This window comes from Bombus impatiens, unplaced genomic scaffold (genome assembly GCF_000188095.3).
Source record: "Bombus impatiens unplaced genomic scaffold, BIMP_2.2 scf_0843, whole genome shotgun sequence".
In the NCBI taxonomy this organism is placed as follows: Eukaryota; Metazoa; Arthropoda; class Insecta; order Hymenoptera; family Apidae; genus Bombus; species Bombus impatiens.
In genome coordinates this window covers 294,865-318,616 of record NT_177262.1, presented here as the reverse complement: position 1 = coordinate 318,616, position 23,752 = coordinate 294,865, and the positions used below count along the sequence as shown (strand labels likewise).

Sequence of the window (23,752 nt, the reverse complement as noted above, 5' to 3'; positions counted from 1 at the left end):
TAACGCCTGTCGATACGAATAGATGAACATGCTCTCTAAGACGGACATTTAATCGAATAGTTTAGCGAGTCGAATAGTTGAACAGTTAGAGAGTGGAATAGTAGCATTGAGTGGGCGACGATTACTCTGTACTTGTACTTAAAGTGATTTTATTACAATTGACTATTATCGTTTTATGACTCGTCTCTTTAACACGTTGACTGTCACGCATGTTTTGAAAGAAATCTCCATCAGGCCACGCGTACAGCGGTACCAAGCGTTCCCTGCTAGGTGCTCCCATCGATATTTTAGTAATGCGAGTCGCTCAAGTGGTGGTCTCAAGAATGATCTTTCGTTTCATTTGTTCGCAACATTAAAACTACTAATTGTTGTTGAATATAACGAAGGAAAGTGTGGTATAGATTATTCCGACCAAATGGTTTCTTATGCCATCACAATTAGAAAAGGAATCAAATGGTACAGAAAATTTGGCATTCAATTCCTTCTGGGAATTTCTGTTGTAAACGCTCTGACGGTTTACAAAATTGCAACAAGGAAAAATATAAATATTAGAATATTTAGACAATTATTAGTTGCAAAATTATTAGGGTTGTCTGAAAATACAAAAAATCCTTGTCTTCGACGGAGTCAGCATAATATAGCCGTTCGGAAAAATGATTCCGGAAGAAGCATTAGACGCGCATGCAAACTATGTTATGCAAATAAAAGACGTCGAATGGAACGAACAAAGGCACAAAAGAATTTGAAGAAAACAACAACTTATTGTCCAAATTGTCCCGGCCAACATTAGCTATGTATAGAATGCTTTAAAATGTTACATTCTAAGTAATTTTTTTAATAAACCATTTTCGTATTTTTATTTTATAACAATTCAACAGTTTTATTATTATGGAATATCTTTTCAAATACCTACGACGATCCTTCGCAAGTAGTCAAATAAGCGACACCCGAATATGGATTACGCGGCCTGACCAGAAACTTTGTTGACACCCGAATACGGGTGTCGTGGCAGCCAACGTGTTAATAAACCAACCAACACGTTCAATAAACCACCTCACAATCGTTATTTCACACTAGCCATCCACTTTGTCAGAAAGAATCGCGCAGGATTCGTGTTTACGGGTCGAATTACGTGTGGTGGTAGTCCATCGCTGGCCGCCGTAGGATGGCCGAAACCAATTCGAATTGCATAACTATTTAAAATACACAGCTCCGGATACTGTCTGTTAATAATTATTCCACCGGCCGGGAATCGTTTACATACAAACAAGCATTACTATCAACGTTATTACTGGTAAAATTACGACGCGATCGTGCGTGAATCGCGTAACATTATACACAGGTCGAAACACGATCGAATCGTTACGAAGATGATTTCTATCTAGCACGCTCTGTCGCGTTCCATTCCGATGGAAGGCTGCCACTTTTGTCGATCGATGCGCTGTAATTTCACAGCATATGGAGAATAATCTTCGTAGAGTGTAGTTTTAATATTTCTCTTTTCGGATAAATATTTCCCTTTTATTGCTCTTCTTCTGCTTTCCTTCCCTCTCCCTTTTTTTCGTCTTTTTTTTCTACCGAAGTTTCGAACTTTGATTTACACGAAGTTTCACGGAAAACGTTCGTAGAAAAGTTCCGAAGAAGTTTTTGAAAACTATCGTGACAGACTAATAGGTAAATTAATCTTTGTTAGTTTCTCGTGGAAAATCAGCGGATTCGCGATACCAAATACGCGAAATCGGAGAGTTTGATTAAGGAAGGTAGTACAACTCTTGTCCCATTGCCTCGACAAAATATTCACCGAGACTCGGATAGCGCGATCATTTGCTGTCACGTCTCGAGCCTCTAATCCAAAAACACAGAAAAACCACTCCTCTTGGAAGAATCCGCAGGAAATCAGAACGTCATCTCCATCCAATTTGATTCTCGCGATCCAATCCCCCGAAAAACAAATCTCCCTGACTGTGCTCGAACATCCTCCGTAGCAATCACTCGCTCGCTTCGGCATATTATCTGCGCGCCCGAGGATCAAAAACCGAGAGTGAAACGTAGCTCCGCGCGATGCAATCGTACGTCGACGAGTAACAGCAGAAAAACGCCATGAAAAAGGGCGAATTAAAAAACAGAGGGGAAAAACGAAGAGGTAAAAAAAGAACGAGAGAGAAATCGTCAGTGCGCCTAGCCAAATCCAATTAATCGAATATCGATCGTCCAGGGATTCGTTCGCGTTTCCCTTCTCTGTTTCGTTTTTCTCCAGGCATACCGACCGGTGCCTGTGCTCGTTCATTACGGAAACAGTGACCCGCCTACCTGGACAAACCGGTACGATGCCAGCTTTATGAAACACCAGGATATTTCGCTCACAGGCGGCCTTTATCGCTGGTTTGTGTTTAAGGGAAGAGGACTAATAAAGTTTCCACGTGGAATCGCCGCGGCCAAGGAAAGCAAAGCGCAGGAAAGCTTGGTGGGTAAAAAGTACAAAGGAGAATGGACAGTCTAGTACTAAAGGATAAAGGAGATTTAAGGATAATATAACAGCAACCATAAAGATTTTCTGGAATTGAAATTGTAAACGATATTGGAAATCGAGTACACGCGAATCACATTGTTTGCGATAATAGAACTTTATATTATCTGGTAGAGAATTCTTCAGAAATAACTAATTTCCGTCTCATCAAACGGAGAAAATTTTAGGAGAGTCTCCTTTCGCGCTCGAAATAGTTTTCTATTGTAAAATGCTTTTAAGTTTAGAATCGCGTGACACGTTCAATTGTAAAATTTTGAATAAACAAACTTCGTTTCAGGAAATTGTTCGTTGTTCGTCTATTTCATTTTGATTTATTCCAACACACCAAGTCGAAATTTCAGGTGTACAGCGGTCAAACTTAATGGGCGATTATGTTCCTCGTCTTCCTTTTTCCATATCCTTCTGTTCCTTTACAGGCTTCGATACTGCTTTTCTTTGTTGAAGGTTGCTTTATCTGTCCAATGAGCTGTGTGATTAAAAAACAGTGCAACCAGTGGATAGGAAATTATCGTGGCCGAGTTCGATGATCCTCTGAAGCTGATAAACCAGATAATTGCTTCGTACGAAAAAATACGTTCGGGTCTGGAAACGATGCAAACCTCTTATTCTTGTAATTTCTTGTAATACTTTAGAATCTTTATAGCAATCGGTTGGAAACCGAACCGATCAATATTCGACGATCGTGTCTCGCGAAGAAGAATCTTTCGAATCACGTTGAGAAATGGTAAATCAGGTTAGCTCTGATACAATTGCTATGCTAGGAATATAAAAATTCTTGCAAGAGAAAAAGGAGAGTTGAAAGCGAAATAAAATTGGAAACGTTTAAGAAGTTGAGATTCGAGGAGAGTGATATTAAAAGATCTTCAATTAACTCGAAGATACCGAGAGGAAAAAGGGCGAAAAAAAATATTACAACTTCTTGATTAGCTTTCTATTAGGTAAAGGAGAAAGATATTCGTGAGCCTTTAATTAACTTTTGACTATAGGAAAAAACGTTTCGTTCAAAGTAATACTGACGAACGTCGCGTTTGGAAAGCCGCGAGCAAGCAACATAATCTCAAGGCTGTTTAATTAGTTCTTAATTGCCCGAAGAAAATTTTTCAATCGAACTTTCATCATGAACGTAAATCATCGCTGTGTGTCCGGAAATTGTGTATTGAGTGAAATATTTGAAACGAAATCTTTTCTTACACGCTCGCTTGTCTATTATTCTAGCAATGTCTTCGCTAGCAATTTGGTACACGTTAACTCGCGAGTAATCGATGTCTGATAGACCCCATTTAACGATAGAAAATCGTTCTCTATTTTTTTAACGAACCAGTCACCGTATTGGCAGCTATTTGGACGCTCGCCGGTTGACACGGTCGATGCGAATTATTACGTCGAGCAACGAGCTACTTCGTACAATCTCGTTAAATCTCGAAGTTTATTTTTTACCACCTTGTCTGCTCTGGACGTCGTGATCCGTATTATCGGTCCTGTATCGTTTTTTCTTCCTCTTTGATTGGGTCATTTCCTCTCATTACAACAAAACAGTGTATCTTCCTATAACGATACGAGATGTTATTCATTTCTTTTTTACAATAATCGTGTTAGCAAATATATTTTCTCTATCTTTTTCTACTCTAGAAATATTCATAGTTATATATATTTCTAGTAGTCGTCGACAGGCACCAACAAGACATACTGCATATCGAATTCCTTTAGCAACTCCACTTTATCGCGTTATAGTTAATTTAAAAGTTTTTATAGGTCGTAGACATTGTTTGGGTAGTTTAATGAATTTCATAATTTCGTTCGCTTAGTTCGTTTAAGAAAAGTCGTTATACGCGGGTAGGCGAGTCGGTTTCTTCTTTTTCTTCGTTTTCGCTTCTTTGAGTTGCGCGCGAGGATGGAAGTAAAGCGTTTGTGTTATGGGAGAGGCTATTTAAGAATGGTGGATGATTTTAAGGTGTGTCGAGGATCTTAATATCCCAGTTTCTATGTTCTCGAGCGAACTTCTCTCTTTTCTCTGTTAGCGAGCCAGATTGGATCATCCTAATTTCTAGGAACGAATGTTCTGTTAGTGTCTTTGCCTTCTAATAACCTGTTTCGTTTTTCATACACGTCTGTTTAAATATTCGGTGGCTAACGATGCCGAGGCCATTTAATTTCTACATTCAAGAAAATGCTTCGCACGTAATATTTTAATAAAACCAGCGCGAACCAAGGAAAAGGAAAACCCGTAGGGGCAGAGATGGAAAACATTTTCATTAAACATTTTTTGCTCGTACTACAAGAAAAAGGAAGTGAACTCCCGCGTCTCTCTTAAAGAGTTTCAATTTATCCTCGAAAAATTAATTTCGCGGCCAAATTCATTTTTATTTCCATATTATTTCTTTGCTTTCTTAATCTTTGATTTATATTCCACTCTCCTTTTCAGAAACGTCTGACGCAATTTTTTATTTTCCTATCTTATATCTTGCTTTCGTTCTTACTTTTATTTCACACTCTATACTAAGAATAAAATATTGCTATAAAGGAAGAAGCAATAAAGTTTATGACAGTTTTGAAGACGTTTTACGTGAGAGTCGATGCAAACTTGTATCGAACAAAATTTAAATGTAGAAAACTTCCCTTTCATATCACGGCATATTATTCTACGTGTATTATACTACTTGTATTTTGTTAATTCTCGATTATAATACTTGGCAGTCTCGATGATAAATCAGTAGCATCGCCGATTGATTTTATTTCATTGAAAATTCACTTGAAATCGTCCAATCGCTTTGCGATCAATCACGCAGAATCCATTTCCATCCCCTGATTTCTCCTAGTTTATTCAATCAACTTCGACCATCTGGCGCTGCTAACTTCTCAGCGCGCGAAAGAACCGGCTCGTTTTCCTTTGCAGGCGGTCGTAAAATCGACTTCTAGTCTCGTTAACACTTGCCCACGATCATTCGATGACGTGCGGTTGGATCGTGAGGCGAATACGCTGGAATTGACCGAGCTCGTAAACCACGGAGTCGTAAAGAAGCGCGTCGATCTTTCGTTCAGACGCTCGTTCGAGCGGCGGAACACGATTAGAATCGAATCGACGGCAGTCCATGGATGGAACGATTCGTGATTCATTTCTGAAAGAGGATGATACTACACCTTCTCTAGCGACAATTTGCCTCGTTCGTACATGTTTTCTTGATTTTCGTGGATTTTCAAGAAAGCTGCCTTGCTTTGGGACCTTTGAACGAATTGGAACGTGCGTTAAGAATTCCTTTTTCTTCGTGGATTAATGTCATTGTATAAATTTTGGAATTTTAGCGTATAATTTCAAAATGGCATATTTTCTAATTACTTTAAATTATTATTGAGATATATGTGATTTTGTGTGCCTCATTGGATTAGATGCGTAGTAGTGACACACGTATATGAGTATGAGTGTGTGTGGGAGTACGTGAGTGAACAGCGTCTCGTAAAACAGAAGAATGCAACTGTTGCGTACGCACGGTGGTAAAAAAAGGTGGTGAGACAAAAAGAGTGCCGAGACAATGTGTATCTACGAATATCTTGTAAATCGCATATTAAATAAATTTGAGACAGTTTAATATAATTTCCATGTGTAATATGAGTGTTCCTATACATTTATTTCGGCGACTAAGATCCACAATTCTCAACAATTATCTTCTGTGATTTTTCTGTAAATTATAGGTTACAAATTGATAGGAACTGCACAGTAGAATTTTTAGGATTTGTGGCACCAGAAAATGAGGAAGAAAATTTAAATACTTACGAACTTGCGAACCTTGTTACTCAAGTATTCGTCGATGCCAAAAGATTATTATAGGTGGAAGGAGAAAGAGAATTCGCGAAGATAAATACAATAGAAGCACACATTACATCTGGCGATATTCGGAAAGGAACATCATTACTTTATAACGATGGAAGATAATCTATCTTTCATTAACCTACTTAAAAGTTACTTTACACTTTTTGATCTACTTATTCATTCATCATCTCTTCTTCCGATCTGATAGAACTTGTGGAGAAAATGAAAAAATGACGTTAGCAAACGCTTGTTACTTAAACCGCATCTTCTTTTAACAAGATAAAATCTTTTACTCTACACGATAATTCTCCTTCTAAAAAATATTCTTCTACCCATCGTAGAAACTTTCTTTTCAAGAGAATCTTCACGCAATAGCTAAACAAAAATTTCCTCTTTAAGCAGCATTTTAGTCTTTACGAACGTTTCTCTACGAAAAGACCTTCAGCGGCAACAAAACTACACGGTGCACACATAGATAAATCACCGTAATGCAATTTTCGCACATATCCACCGTGCCATTTCACTCTTCTTCAAAGAACTTCGTCCCCCGAACTGCCAAGAAGTCGCGTGATAACGCGGAATAAACGATTCTGCAGTGTCGACGGCCTCGAATGTTAAATATTTTCTTGGAATTAATCCGGTCTGTCGGATGCGAGGCGGGCAAAAAACGGCGTCGCGTCGCAAAAGGCGATGAAAAATGACGGTAACGAGAGGAACAGCGTACTATTGAACGAAGAGAGAAAGAGACGAAAGAGGGTAGAGTCGTTTGAGCGACGTGATATTTCGCTTTCCGCCGTGGATTATAAAGCAGCGTGGAAAATGGAATAAAGAGCGGTAAGTGGCTCGTGAGCGAATATAAATATCCATCTGGTGGAATAATAATTATTGGGATCGAGAAGATCCTAGCTACTGAACGCTGCTATCACGCGACCAGCTATCTTCTAATTACGCGCCATAATATTTCACATTATCCAGGGAATTATATCCTTCGCTGGCTTAATGTTCGTAAATCAACGACCAGAGAAACCGAGGCGTCGTCTACGACTCCGGTCAATTACTGATCGTTCGTCGGGCATCCCGTTGACGACTATATTTCTATTCGGATTCGATCGTCGGCGGGTATACATCATTTACATGACGCGTTCGGTGGACAGTCGCAGCAGGGAATCAAGCGGCCGCAACAATGGTGTACGCGCCACAGGGTTGCTGTGTTTCGCTCGCGGCGTACACTACGTCAAATCAAAATAACGTGCATACACGCGGGTACGGGTTGGCAGCGGCCCAATTATTTGTTAGCCCGGAAACGTCGGATCTCGTCGCTTCGAAACCTCTATCCATGCAGCCTCTCTCGTCTCTCAGACACAACGATGGATGTGGAGAGAAAGGCGAGCCACCACCGAAAATCACAATAACGAAAAATAAAAGTAAAGGCAAGAACGGACGCGAAACACGGATGAACAAGAGAGGGATATGCGGAGCGGTGGTATCTCGAAGCTTGTCAAAACGTATTCGTCCATGGATGCAACGCATTATATAACGTGGTAGCCGATAGATCGCGATGGTCGTTCGAATGGCGCCAGAGGACACGCCAGGGTTCCGGTGATTGCAACCACTGGCTCGAAAACCGGCTGAAACGGGGAGAAACGTGACAGGGATTCGCTGGATGGGGACAACAGGGGTGACTGGTGTCCATCAACGTTCCGTCGTTTCTCCATACCCACCCCCATTCGCTCCATTCACCGTTCTGTTGTTCCGCGTTCTCTGTTCATAACAATTTCGATAGCCAGCCGGGTGTAATTGCTTTTTCGATGCGAAACAAGTTTTCCAAAAACGTCTATATTATCCCGGGATAGCGATTGCCTCGCCATGTTCCTAACTATTTCGCCACTCGATCTCTGTCTTCGTTTCTGTTTCTCGTTTTGTTTCGTTTCCCTGTGCTTGTAATATATTTTTTCGCTCGTTGTCTTTTTTCAAAGGGGTGTTTTCTCGTTTCGAGATTGAAACGAGTACGTCGCAGCTTTGACAGCGTCCCTGGGTACCGCTATCGTGATTATCGATCGGCTGTTTGAGATTCGGTTGCATCAGTGGTGAAGCGTTTAAGCGTGCGAAACGGATCGTTGGGTTACCTTACGTCGGATGATGACGAATTTGTCGAATAGAAAGGCTTCGGTTCGCGATAGATCAAGGATGACAGGGACGATATTGCGATCGTTGTCGGATCATTTAACGACAGAAGAAAACCATTGCAAACGTATTTTTATCGAGGAGAAAAGAAGCATCGGTTTTCCTCGAGCACGAAAACTACTTTGCCTCGATATCTTCGTGTTCCTTTCTTTCGCCAAAATATCTTCAGGAGCACGGGGAATTTAGCTATCGGTGGTCTTAAACGGCGATATCTTTGGTCTGGAGAACGTTTCGCTTCGTTTCTAACATATGTAGCACATATGTCGAAGCAGAAATTCCCAGTCGATTTCACAAGATCCGCTTTGACGTGGCATTCTGAGCGAAATAATCCGCGCGCGAAACGCTGTCTCCGCGGTTGCTTTGATGGAACTGACCGGCACGCGGTCACCGGCCTGTCCGGCTTGTCAATCAAAACGAAACAATTTCGGATGGCTTGGTAAATTGGCCGAGACCGTCGATTTGATTGCACGACGCCAGATGGGCTTACCCGTGAGGGAGGAATACAGAAATGGATTTCGAAAACAACCACGAACAGGCTTTCGTCTAGGTTTTCGTTAAAAAGTCGAGGATTAATTTCCTCGGTGAGGAAAGTGACGCCGTGGCTCGATTTACGACCGCTTCCGCCTGCAGCTAGACTGCAACTCCAACTGCTTCCTTCGCTTCGATTTCACAGCTTTAGGAGCGTCGGACCGCGGTTGAACGTGGGGTGTTTGGATCTTCCAGGCGCGGTGATTAATTGGGACGCTTCAACGCTAGAATTCTTCGAAATGGATCTTTTGCGATTGTTTATGTAAATTAGAATAAATACAGTGATGACAATGGTGTCATTATTAGTGTTAGTTAGATAGGACCGACGTCGATAGTTAGTAGTTAGTTTGTTGTTAGTTAGAAAGTAATTAGTTTGAAAATGATAATTAAGCGGACAAAGCTGTATCGCGAAAGATTGACGTTGTTTGAATTTCCAAGAAAAAGTGTGCTACTCGCTTTCGATCCAGGAACGCGGGAACTTAGTTATCGTCGTTTCTATACAGATCGTCAGACACCGATAGTTTACAACGATCTTGTTAGATACCGAGCACTGTAACAAGCGTATCATGTCCATGTCAATGTTCTTGAATACCATGAACTTGGTGAAATCGATACTCGGTTACGAGATAACGATATTGTACCTCAAACGTGTTACACCTGGTTCGTTTAATCGATAAAGTCGTCAAACTCTCTCTTTAATTTACTCATTTTGCACGAGTAGCGTTTTTCAAACAAAATTTTCGTTATCAAAGCACTTACGCTCGTAAACTTTCCACGGGCGAATCAAAAAAGGAAACCCGAAAGAATCGCAGAGACCCTCTTATTAACGCGCAAGCTGCAGATAAGACACGATGACGAGAATAAATTTCCATATTTGCATTTTACCGCCGGATCTGAAATCCCTTACCCTCGAACGTTGCTTGAACGTAATTCCAAGACCGAAAGAAAAACAGTCTCACTGGACGGAGCTTACGTTACCGAGTTACTAATCGAACCAGATAGTTCGTCCAACCCCCTTTTCCACTCCTCCGTCTTTTCGTCTTTTTTATCTCCTCTCCATTTCCTTCACTTTTTTTCTTTTAGCTCTCCTACTCCATCCACCACTCACCCTTCCTTAGGATTTCCCTCCACGACTTTGAAGCGCGCAGCCAGCACTCTCCTTACTATTCCAGGATACCCTCGAAAGTGCAGTGGAGAACTCGCCTCGCATTGATAATGCCTCGGCCATATTCCTGGCGAGAGAGCAAGGAGGATGCTCTGGGGAGAATTTCCAGTCGACGATAGGAACGAGGAGAAAAGAAGCGGCCGAGAGGGTAAAGGGATTGTCGAGGGTATCGGCCGCGAACCTTATCGAACAGAAGAAACGGCCGTGGGACGGTCGCGTTACAGGGATGAATATTAACCGGGACCTGTCACCAACGATCCTCCTGCTTTTCGCTCAAACTCTCGACTTTCGACTTTCATCCTCGCTAGACGCCTCCGCTACTAGTGTTTAGGAGTGGAATCTTGAAATCTGGCGAGCTGCAGTCAGTCAACTTGGATTACTTTGTTTTGCTGGAATTTTCCGAGTCGTGGATTTTCGAGAGTCGGAATGTTGGAGAGCTTGTGGGTTAGATACTATCGAAAGTTTCGAATCGCTATGTGTGGCACAAGATTGAAGAATTTAAAAGGAGGTCAGGTTGAAATTCCGTATTACCTTGGAAGACATTGTCGTGAAAAATCTGACGAATTAAAGGAAACTACTACGGATCTTCGTAATTTCCTTGTCTTTGACGAATATAATTTAAAAGTAGCGTTAACTTTCACGAAATGGTAAGGGGAATTGGGATTCGACGTTTCGAACGAAATTACTACACCGAAATCCACCAGCCAGTGCAAGTTCGTCCGGAGACCTCTTTTCCAAGATGAAGAAGACAGCGAAGTTCAATCGCAACCTCGAACTACCGGAATATCCCTTGAAATATCACGAACCCGTACGGGCGCCGGATACATTTGGATAAAGTCGAGCCATAGGATCGAGGATTGCTTTTTCCGAAAGGCATCGTCACTCCGAAGAATACCAGACCGCGTTTGCGCATCTCGCGATGCCATTAGCGAATTACTTTTCCCCGTGTAAAGCATCGTCCTTTGGTGGCATAGATCCCTTTCGCTCTTCGACTTCCCTTCGCTGTAATATGCACCAGATCCATATGAATAGTCATTCATAGACGTCGATCGAATGTCAAGAATCGAATGATAACGACGATTCAATGGCACGATCTATCACCTGCCAGATCTTCCTCGAAAAGGACGTGATCGAGAAAAAGGAAGTGGATCGTAAATATAGCGACTTTTCGCGATAGATTTGCCGAAACATTTTTATCGATAGACAATTCGCAATTTTCTTTTTATCGTTATATATTTTTAGTCATATTTACGTAAACATCCACTCTCATGAAGCAAGTGCAAAAATTGATAAAAAGGAACGATCTATGTTAAAAATAAAAACCGTCCCCGCTACAAACCAAACAAAATCCAAACAGTAGCAATTGAATACTCTGTCGCGAGTACACTGAAGCAAACAAGATTTCGAAAGCTGCAAACACGCCATAAGAGTCACCCTAAAAACCATCGACGAAAATCTTCTTATTCTGACAACGAGCTTCTATACTTTTCCCAACTGCTAAAAACGGCGGAAAGCAACGAAAGGTAAAATCTGTGTACAGACAGAAGCGAGGTAAACGTTTCGAACACGAGAGAGTTTAACGGATCCGGTTCGTTTGGTTGGAGACTCATCTCGGGACAGCATAAAGAGGAGGTTCGATTTCCGGCACTTTCGCTGCGGCGTAATGGTATTGGCAATCTTCTAAGCAGCCACGCCATCGGCGAATACTCGGAACGTCGCGACGCCGACCAACTTCTATCGCGTCCTACTGACGGACTCCGCGTGTTGGCCATCAAATTTTCTTTTTAAATCGCGAGGAACCGCGTAAATCAGCTGTGACATCTCACTTCCGAAAGATGAGTCAGCGTGCTCGTAAACGAGTCACTCTCGCTGCAACCCTCGAATGATAGCGAGCTATGATTACGACTGGTAAGCGAATGAAGACATTTGGGTCACTCGTATGGCGTTCTAAGTGTGTTTTCGATTAATCGGTGTTATCGATTTGAGTTGATTTGGATTAATTTCCACCGAAGGAGGTTGCTTTCTTCTTTGGTGGTGGTTAAGAGTTTCCTAAGAAGGTTTCGATGTGGATTCGATTGGATCGAACCAAGTTCTAGCGCTTAACGTTTGGTTTATGAAGAGCTGTTTCTTAAGAATGAATCAATTGCGAATAAAGACATTTAGACGACTTGTATGGTATTTTGGACGGTTCGGTGTTGTCGATTTGGCATGAAGTTTTCAGTAATTGAAGATTGGGCTACGAGAAGATGGTTAAATTGGATTAGAAATTGATTAGTTTCTAATTAAATACGGTATACGTAGAATGTTGTACGAGATGACGATTCAAACCTGAGCGAGTACTTTTCGAAAATCAATTATACCATAGAATCCCGCATTTTTTACCAAAGCGACGCAGCTGCGATTTAATTTCTGTACTATTTCTACGATGTAGAAAAAGGTATATTACGGCAGAAGGGCTGAACGAGTGTTCGTTCTCCTTGTTGCAAACGTTTCAACCCCTTGAGCGTTCAGAATGAGCGTTAATCAAAGAAAGGAAGCCGAACGTTCGCTAGGACTCGTTAACAGCGCGTAGGATTGCTACCGATGGAACGATCTGGATTAATTATACGGCCTTATTGGTGCGAGATAGCTCTTTGTAAAATCGTGAAAAGCTACAAGAAAGAAGCGAAGGCAGTAAAGGAGAAGAAAGCGGAGAAATTGTTCAAAGTTGAGAAAAATGTGATGGTATCCTACGTTTAAGGAGATTGGATGGTTTCGATGAAGATATTTTAGAGAAATATGATCCATTGAGCGCCACGTCAGACCGGACGTCACAGATTTCCGCGATATTTCAGCGCGGATTTCTCTCAAGGCTAACGCCAGACGAGCGTGAGGATGAACGTCCGTGACTGCGAACCGTTATTACGTACCAGAATACTGTGATGCATGCATTTGCGTTTACGTGATGGAGAGCTAATGACCATTTCTGATACCATTTTACTTGGTAATGCAAATATTTATTTATTCTGATTATTAGGAAAATTATCGCCATAGAAAAAGGGAAAGATGATTTGATTTCTGAAAATGTCGGTAGCGGTCGATAAAATAAAACTGTCCTACAATATCTTCGCATTTTGTTCGTTGTACGAGGAAATTTTGACAATCGTATTGAAATCGACGTGTGTTGACCGAACAATAATGAGGTATTACAAATGGTTTCATAGAAGAGTTGGAAACGATAATGGAAAAAATAGGAAGCTACGTTATTGATTGAATATTTATCGATGGTTCTGAAGAATTGAGAAAAAAAAGAAGAGAATAGTGGGCAGAACACAATGAAGGAATACTTCCGCAATTTAAACGCCTGTAACGCAGACACCGAACTATTTCCTTCGTGAAATTGGCGGCTCACTTGCCTCTTGCCTTCAACGAAGCCTCGAGCGCCATTAATCAATGGGGAATTCAGCAATTAACGCTCTGGTTTTATTAACGTGCCACTCTAACCCGCACCCATGCCATCCAGCCGATATATCCGCACGTTATACAAGGTGTCTCAGATTTTTCCCCATTACAACCTATTATGACTATCTATTGGTTCGGTAAGACTGTCGATACTAATTATAAATTGAACAGTTGCTAAGAAACTAAAATATGACTATAACTCTAGAAAAGATTCTTCGCTACTGAACCATTCAACGAATAGTTTCAAAAAAGTCAATATCTCTGAAAATAATAAAATATGGCCAGTGTGAAACACGTTTGATTTGCTATTTCGATATTTATGAATTTTTCATCAGACGTTAATCAATTCTTTCCGAAACATCGAGTGCACGCACGTATAGATGACCACGTATACTTTGATGCATGTGTAATTACGCATCCTGTGTGGTGCATTCGTTCATGGTCGTGCACATTTCATATACGAAATTTTATCGAGTAAATCCTCCGGTAGCTTCGGCTGGATAAAGCCTTGCATTTTCACGCTTTTTGTCGGTTCACCTTTTTCCAACCCTTTCCTCTTTACTGCAGATTCCTCTTTTTCCTTTTAGTTCGCTTGACCTCGATCACCGTGGTCGCTGAACCGCAGATTCCTTTTTTCAATTTTAATCCCCAACCAATAGGCAGTCGATGGCAAAAGGACGAGCAACGCAGTTCTTCTGACGAGATTTCGCGATCCCCTTGTCGACACCCAGCCGTGAAATTGTCTTCATTAGGCGACTCGTGTGAAACTCTACGAGTGTCGGGTTTAATTTTTCGCGCGAAACAAAGTATGTTTCGCTGTGAAAAAAATTGAGAAACGAGCGGGGAAAAAATAAGTAAAAGATAAGGGACATTTCGCACGCGTCGAATAAAACCTTAACCGAGAAGGAAACAGAAGTAAAAGTACCTTTAATTAATAAATTCTCCCGTTTCAAAAGGCAATTTTGACACTAAATATCCAATCCCACTTCGTTTCAAACATACGTACACATATCCTCTCGCCAAATCTAATTCCTCGACCTCTCTCTAATTTCCTCGAAATTCACTGTCCCCCGGTTCACCCCGACATCAATTACCTGGAATCCATAGACATGTACACACACCGTATAGGACGAAACTGGAAATCGAAACCGCGTTGTTACAAACAGCATCTACGAGAGTAGAAGCGAAGTCGATGGCCGCGGGTAGGATAATTGCTCGGTGAAAGGAAAAGCCGCGACAGACAGTGAGATCGTGGCGAACGATTCGACCATGGATCCCATTTCCCGTAACAAGCTAACAGCTTTGCTTTTCCAGCTGGAACAATCGGACTCCCCCCTTGGCAGAGGACTGATACCACCGTAACAGCCGTATAACTGTCGCGAAGCGGCATGGTTTACATGAAAGATCGCGCGTGACTAGACGTGATCTGCACGATCGTAAATGCTATCTCACTGCTATTGTTGGTTCTGTGACTTTACAATGGGACGCAGAATTGTTCTGTGTGCTTCAGGATTATTTTTTCGTTAATTAGCACGGAACGGTTGGGTGAATAGCAAATCTTACGTGTTTTAGGGTGATCGTCGTTTCTTTAAATTCGACGTTTCATTTATAGAATCACAATATTAATATCGCGTGTTCTTAACATTTAACCACAAACAGAATGTTTGTTTTATTGCTAAGCCAAGATAATTTATTTTATTGTAAGTTAAAGTTTGTCAAGCTCTAAGTATTAAGAAAAATTATAACGAAAAAAGGGGATTTTTAATAATAATAACAATAATCAGAATTTAGTAAAAATACATATATTCCTAATTAAGCGCCAAAAGTTGATGAAAAGCTCTCGTTACCTTTCATCCTGTAGTTTTGATTAACGATGAAGCATTTTTTTGAAATTAATGAGAAATTTGATCGATTTGTTACGAACAATCGTAGCCGATTTTCATTTAAAATTCGCCGGTATTTTAAAGGGATAGAAGTGATAAATACGATATTATTGGCTTCGTTAATGAAGCATGCCGAGCACGATTTAAACGTAACATCGAAATAATTGCATTGTTTAGCGATTGCTATAGTCATTAATGTATATGTAAAATAACGACGATCCTTGTCGCACATTTATCGCTAATGAACGAAGATCGTACGAACGAGTGTTTACGAGAACCTGGTGCCCGATGTTCGTGACTTCTATCGCATCCAATTGTTACATCATCCAAACGAGAAATGAAAATATGATAAAATTCTTCGAGTGCAGAAAGTTGAACTTTAACTTTATGGATCTGCACAGAATTTTACGTTACGAGTAAAATCCGCTTTGCGGCGATATTTTTATTCGTTGCTGCGTGTAAATTTTTTTCACGTTTAATCATTTTCACAAAATTAATCCTCTTGCAATGAAAGTTGGATCATTGTTGCCACGAGCGTGGAATATTTTATTCTATAGACATTAAACGAGAAACCGGCTGGAGAGCAGATTATGTACAATAATTCGGTCGGATAATATAATAATACGTAAACGTAACATAGAAAATAATAAACGTGAAATATTTGCATGAACCAGATTTTGCTCGGTGTTCGCCGTCTGTCCAACGGTTAACCGATTGGTTCTTTATCGCTCAAAACAATTTCACTGTTGCGAATATTTTGTAAAAGTGTATGATAACGAAACAAAAAGAAAGTTGACGAAAATGCAACGGTAAATTGAGACGAAGCTTGCTGGGCTTTTTAGAGATAGCGGCTTGAACGATTTATCGAGAGCGATGCAATAAGGAAATTACGAGGACTCGAGGATTTATTGAATCTTCTCAGCTCGTTTCAGAACGTAACTCTAGTCGAGGACGGATTGCGATAAAAGTGCTTAGCTGTAGCGAGTCGTAATGGAGTGTGATTGATAACGCTTTGCTCTCCTCGATCAGACCCAGTTTATCATTGTTAACACGCGCGGACAGACGTGGACACGTGTTCCCTCCAACTTGGAATAAATTCTCTCTTCCACCATTCCCCCTTAATGATCCTCAAATACGTATATTTATGTTTTATCACAAATCACTCTTAATTTTTGGCAAATCAAAATTATTGTTATTAGGCAACGAATGGATTTCCTTCGACAGTAAGTACTAATCGATGAATCGAGTGAAAAATTTCAATCTCATTCTGTACCATAGAAGAGAAACTCCAAGGCCGTATTAAAATACCTGCAATCCATAGGCGATCTACCTTCTCGTTCCTTCTCTACTTTCCCAATCTTCCTTGACAAGATTTCTTGAAAATCTCGGTGCATTCAGTTAGACCGGTAACAACCCCTTCCTGCATGTTCGTCGTGGATTACGCCCCTAAAATCGGGAGGTCAGTGAGCTGGAAGAAAGATAAAATCCGCGCGATTCGTATTCGCCTCGTTACATCGGAACGACGCAATTAACAACGTCGATCTGGTCGATCGAGTCCGGACGCTGGAAGACGCCTCCGCTTTTGTCCGATTCGACCCGATTTGAAAATTTCACCGCGGCTACATCGCTGTTCTTCGCGACGTATAAACGAGAATATAGAATCGATACCGATTGCCTGGCGTACAGTTTCTCTCGGTGACCTTCCTATCCTCTTTCGTCACACAGGGAAAGTTCAGCTTGCAGTTATCTTGCCACCTCTTTGTATTGACGATTTCAATTGCCAGCTAGGACAATTTAGATCCAGCCGAGCGATAAATGGCGCGCGATTGAATAACGCCTTGATTAAACGCGATCCCATTTCTGATAATTCTCCCGCCTTTTACTGCCCCTCGATCCCCTATCGTGGAATTTTCCTCGCAATAAAGTGCAGCTATTCGAAAGATGTCCAGAATACTTGCATCTTTTGGTCAATTTGTTGGGGAATTTGTTATAAATGAATTATTCCATCTTTTTCGGATATCGTACTCCACCTTGCAATTATCATTATATTATCGTTACAATTGTAGCTTTTACTTACGATGTCCACGAGGTGGTGACTCGCCGGTGATCGAGGCGATGCGTGGTGCGTCCTCGCTGATTTCGATGTCAGCCGACTTCTGGTAGACGTCCGCGATGGAGGCGGTGCAGCGCAATACCAATCGTCCATTACGAAACATGTCGTTCGTCACCTTGAAGTCTATGGTCGATTTCGATACTTGTGAATCGTCGTCCTGTGGAATGACCAAGTATCTGGTTCTGTACGTCATACTGCTGTTCGTGATCTGCAAAGAAGTTCAAACAAGGAAAAAGTTTAATTCTCGGTTCATATCTTTCGATTATAAATAATCATAATAGTTTGGAATAAAGATGATCATAATCATTCGCAGGATATTTAATTTTATTTGAAGACCATCGATCATCTCGATATCTATTACAAAAAAACATGGCAAGCTCCGGTTATTTCAACGACGAGATCGTTTCCTTCTACTTTCTTTTTTTAATTTTGTGCTTTCTGTTGTCTACGGAAGAAACGAGGGTTTGTATTTTTCATTTGCCGCTAACGGTTAGGCAGGATTTAATTAGAAAATTAGTTTCGCTATACTCGCCGAGGCAGGGAATGTTAGTCCGTTAACAATGCACTAAAGCAAGTGTACACGTCAAATAAATATTTAGCGGCTAGAGAATGAAACAGATTAATTCTGAAGCTCGACGTTGTATATACTTGTATATACTTTTATGTATAAAGCATAAATTATTATGCCACTGCGAGAAGACCGCCTATCGTTGAATATGCGACGATGATTTTGTGTCGGGAAAATGGGCCGTGTTGTCTTATTTAAGGCATTGAATAAATAAAATACTCTTCGCAACTACCAAAAACTTCAATTAGAAAAATCTCTATCCTGCAGATTGTCGTGTATGCACATTCCGCGTCGACAACTGCAACTAACACTTTTCTTCTGACATCTTTCTTAAGACGACTCGATGAACCTAATCTAATCTCACTTCCCAAAGCACGAAACATCGTCCATCGAGCGATACACCGTTCAAACTGTTACTACGCAGTTATTACATTATTCCCCAGACCTTTTAACGTTTTCCTGGACAAATAATTATCGATCGCCTATCAGAGATTCGCTAGTCAATCCAATTTCCTGCTTGCCATCGAAGACGGCGTCTCCACAGATTCTTCTGCTACCTCTCTCTCAGAAATGAATTCGTTGCTTCTAAAGATATTACGCAGTTTCGTTGCTCTTAAGGTAAATGAACGGCGGGAAGAAACGGCTTCGAACCTTTCTCTTTTCATTTTCCCATCTTGTTCTTCCTCCTTCGCTTTACTTCTTCCCGGTTTTCTTCAGAGACGATAGAAGAAAGGCTAAAGAAACAGAGAAGACGCGACATGAGAGTCGCTCGGAGTTATTACTTCGGGGAACAAACGAGGGGCTGTGCATTAAGTTCGCGGGCTCGCGATGACGCGAGACTACGCGGTCTCTGTTCATAAAACATAATGCATAAAGCTTGTGCCTTGTCGCGTATCGTCGTTTCTACTCCTCCTCTGTCTGTCTTTCTCTCTCTCCCTCTCCCTCCCTCTCTCTCTCTCTCTCTTCGCCTTGTCTTATCCCGTGATATTGCGACTTCTCTCGCCAGCGATATCGACGTCACACAGAATTCTCGCTGAACGAGAACGTATGCCATCGTTCCTGATTTTTATTCAGATCGAGCGTGTTCCTCAATGCAACGTTGACACGCGATGGTTAATGGCGATGGAAGTTGCTCATTTGGGAAGATGGCAAATTCTGGTACAGTGGATGCGACCTTCTCAGACAATTTATGGGGTTGAAGTTCGGACGAAGATAGGTAGCAGTCGCAGAACAAATTTTAAACTGTCCCGTCTTAAGTGTCCTGAATGACGATCGACCAACGATCAAAAGCTGTCGAGTCACCACGTCAAATTTTGTTTTGAGTCACGATATCCGATCAACTGCTACCACATTGCAGCCTCTGATCCAACCCTATCGACTGCAATAGCTTCTAATCCAACCCTATCCTCGAGACAGTGATTTTCCCGGCGGGAAATGGAACGTAATCACGAGCCGGTGATCTCTCGAGAATACTTTGATCACGCGACACCTCTCATTAATTTCGCAGTGGTGAAATATAATTAACCGGATATCCCAACGTGGAAACTTCGTCAGTCAGATATCGACGATCGTTCGAGATTTATCGGCACTAGCTGATGAAGCGCAGATACCCCTCGGTATTCCCTATACTTCTTCTCCGACTGTCATCACGAATATCCGACTATCTTCTCGTTGAAAATACGATTTTCTGTGATTCGTCATATTGCGAAAACTTTATGAGTGTTTCGAGTCTTCCTGGCGGAATTCCGCGTCGTTGTAAATTCGCCGAGTTTTATCGTTTTCTCAGAATTCCCTGCCACTGTCGTTTATCTTGTCTGCGTCAGCGCAACCATACCGCTTCGTACAAAATTCCTAGCACGGATCTTCTAGACAGAATGTAGGTCGCGTTCTTTCCGCGAGTTGATAGCTCTTGTTCCATTTGACGATTAGCATTTCCAAATGAATACAGGATAATTATGAAGCGTCGACGAATTCCCTTTCATCTTTGATTGAGAAGTTCGATTATTATTACGAACAAAGATCGTGTTTCTTAAGGGGAAAATACTAACTGCAGAAAACAGTACCTGCAAAGTATACAGAGAACTTCTACGCCATTTCTCAATTTTAACATCCACATACGTGATCGATCACTTTCGAATTAATTTCTCAGGAGTCAAACAATCAGCGTCGATGAAATCGATCAGTTTGTATAAGGTACGTACTAAGCTGAATTCCAACCATACGTAAATTCATGCACGAAACAACGAGAAATTTTCTTTCGTTCGCAAACTAGTCCCTCGAACAATACAGCGAAGAATATCTTCGTTTATTTGAATCCTAGGCCAACTAGATCACAAATACTAAAATCACCATCGATGCTTTCGTTCGTAATCGCGGAATTAAATCACACCCTGTCAATAACAAACAAGCGTACGAATAGTTTTGAACGATGGCGCGTATTTCATTCAACGCTATTTTTGCTCAATCAAAACCCGCTTTGAAACAAACACTCGAGACCGGAGTCACCAAGTGGGTACTTGATCCTCTGCCAGGAGGGCGCTCTTTCCACCGATCCGGAATCCAGTACTCGGTCGTATTTTCTCGCCGCCGCTTCTTCCGCTTAGCCACGCGAAGCATCGACGAATTTTCTGCGACAAATCTCAGCTTTCGGACAAAGACCCCAACGAAATTCCCTTAAAGTTAGAAATTCGAGATACGGGACGAGTGTGTACGCGTGGATGCAACAAGGCCGTTTCCCTGGGGCCTAACCATCGAAAATGTATTATCGTGGTGTCCGTGTCACGGATTTGTCGGAGACTGTCGCGCGAATCGGGAACGCCAGAAACGTCGCTCGTTAGAGGCTTCTTTCCGGTAGACGACGGACAGAAAACCGATAAACGCGTCATCCAAACCTTCGCGCGACTGTCATTGCCGTGATCTCCGGGTGCGTTGCAATTTTCGAGGACGAATGGTGACGAGAGGGTTCCTGTGCCATCCGAGTTTTCCAGTTATCCAAGTGGAAACCGGGTTAACGGACGTCGAACTGTATTTTCAAGATTGGATGGTTGCGTTTCTTCTACACTTTTTTACAGTTTTTCGCTAGTTTTCACCGAAGTAGATTTGCTTCGTACCTGCGGCCAATAAAATATTCTGCTTCTTATATATTATTAAGCTAAGTATAATCTTTGGCGCTCAAGAATATCGCGAAGCTCGATTAACCACCGATATTCCAAAGAATCATTATGTAAAACGACAGGACAAGTAGACCACTTCAATCCACTACAGAAAAGAGGAAGCTGCGCAACCAATAAGAACTTCGAGCAGGGGGGATGCAATTAAGTTTCATCGAACATTACTCTCGCAGTCTGCGAAAGCTTTTAACTCCAATATTGCCGGAGTCAGCTTGTGTATTCGTGGATGCACACCTGCGAACGCGTACATTTTTGCGACGCTATACACGCACGACGTTGCGAAGTATCTATACATACGTATACAGGATGTCTCTGAAATTGTGCAACAAGCGATCAGTGTGATAATTCTACATGTAAAAATAAGTTCTCTCTCTCCTCGTGTTAATATCTGTAAACACGAACGGTATCACGATTTGCTTTCTACCACGTTACCGTTATCTTATTTCCGCAATTTTCGCATTTCGAATGCTTTCGTAAATAAGGACGAGAGTATTGCCTTCTAAGAATGATTTTATTAACGTAACAAGTGTTCAGAATGTTGCCCAGAATGTTGCAGCATACATAGCCTCTGCTCTCCAATTAAATTATTGTCAGCACGAGCAGAAAGAAAAGTCCGATACCTCGAAACTTACAATTAGTACACGCGCACCTAGCAGATCTTCGAACTCGTTTTTCTCGAAAACGAAGTTCCAAACGTCGAAAAAATATTATTCTTTATTTGTCGATTTATTTTTGCTCGTAGAATCATCATCCCACCGCTTGTACCACGATTTCGGAAACAATTTGTATATTATGTGTGACGGAGAGATGGAAACGATTTCCTATTTTGGTGACCGGTATCGTTGAGCAAACCACCGGTTGAAAAACCTGCATTTTCTCAATGAACCCAGCTTCTATTTTGATCTTTGAACGACCCAAGACTTCTACCTGTTTCCATCCCTTTCTCAGCCGTCGTTTTTCCGCATGAGCTGACGCGCGTTTAACAACTTCTCCAGGCTACCTCCGTCGATATTTCTCGCGAGATATCTGCTTACAGTTCGCTCGAGAAGACTTAAAACTCTAGATCGTATTAAAAGTTGCATCGTCCCGCGAGGCTCGCTGGAATAAATCCTTCGTCTTGAAACTCCGCTCCTTCGATGGGTGAACCGAGTTAACACTTTGCTTTCTCGCCGGAGGGATATTCTCTGTTCTTTCAATTTCACCATTTAGCTAGACAAACTAGATACGATCATGTTTCGTGCACGGTATACCATTGGCAAGAAATATCGCTATGCTTCGCCGGAATTTTCTCCCTTGTTCGTAATACGGCGTAGTTTCTTATACAGCATGTAGATTTTGTTTTTGAATAAATTTTAAACGGAAGAATTTTAAACAAGATCTTTCTTTATAGATCCTTTATTTAAGATTTGATATCAATTGTTCAATCTGATATTCCATTGTCTCAATTACATTTTGTATTAAATTTTGCAACATTTTCTGAATAATTTGTTCGACCAAATCTTATATGACTCACCGTGAGACTGTTCGTAAAACGAAGTGCAGAAACAAGGCGAGGCGATGATGTTAGAAGAAAGTTGCCGACAATGGATCAGAAGGAAGAAAAAGGAAGAAGAGGTAGAGGGTACGGGTAGCTTGGTTCTTGTGACACGCGTGTCAACGTTCACTAGCGCAGGTAAAAGCCAAAAATGGCATGGCGAAATTGCTGGTGCCTGCTGCATTTTCGCAGCGGCTATTGTTACGGGCTGGACACGCGAATTTTCAGTCGCGCTTAGAGACCTCTCCCTTTCCCCTCTGGCCATTCATCCTTCCACTCTGTTTCACCATCGTCTCTCGGCCCGTTTTCGTTCGGCGAGAAACTAAATCGCCAGCCGCTTTCAGCTCTCGTCGCCACGCGTTAATTATAACCGATCCGATCCCATAAAGCGGCCAAATTTATTTCCCGAACCCGTCGAGACCGGGAAAATTATTTCGTCAAATAAATCTCGGACCGGTGGACCGGGGGTTATCGACGCGTTGAAACACCACCAGGTACGAGATCGAAGAGCGCCACTGACTGAGATATTAGGAGCCGATACGCTCACTGATTTGTTAACAGTGCAACTATGGATCGCTATATTATAAAATATGGATTTGCATGAAAAAAAAAATGGAAATGGAAGATTTATTTATAATGGTTGCAAAAAGTATTGACAGATACCTCTATTTTTCAATGAAGCGTCCTTTTATCAAATTTTACATATTTCACTTTGATGATATCAAATTTTTGTAGTCATACGATAGTATCGTTAAATAACACGAGATTTAATGTACTCGGACACAATTAATCGGTACGTAAACTATATAATAAATACAACGGCGTGTCGATATC

The 23,752-nt window shown here is 41.4% G+C and overlaps 1 protein-coding gene across 1 annotated transcript in view; it reads right to left on the bottom strand.

The window, feature by feature from the left end:
* LOC100743760 overlaps positions 1–23,752 on the bottom strand; it is a 135,686-nt gene that overhangs the window by 5,759 nt on the left and 106,175 nt on the right. Inside the window, exon 5 of the mRNA XM_024370612.2 lies at positions 17,611–17,854. Coding sequence (XP_024226380.1) covers positions 17,611–17,854 — 244 coding nt within the window. The remainder of the gene's footprint in view (positions 1–17,610; positions 17,855–23,752) is intronic.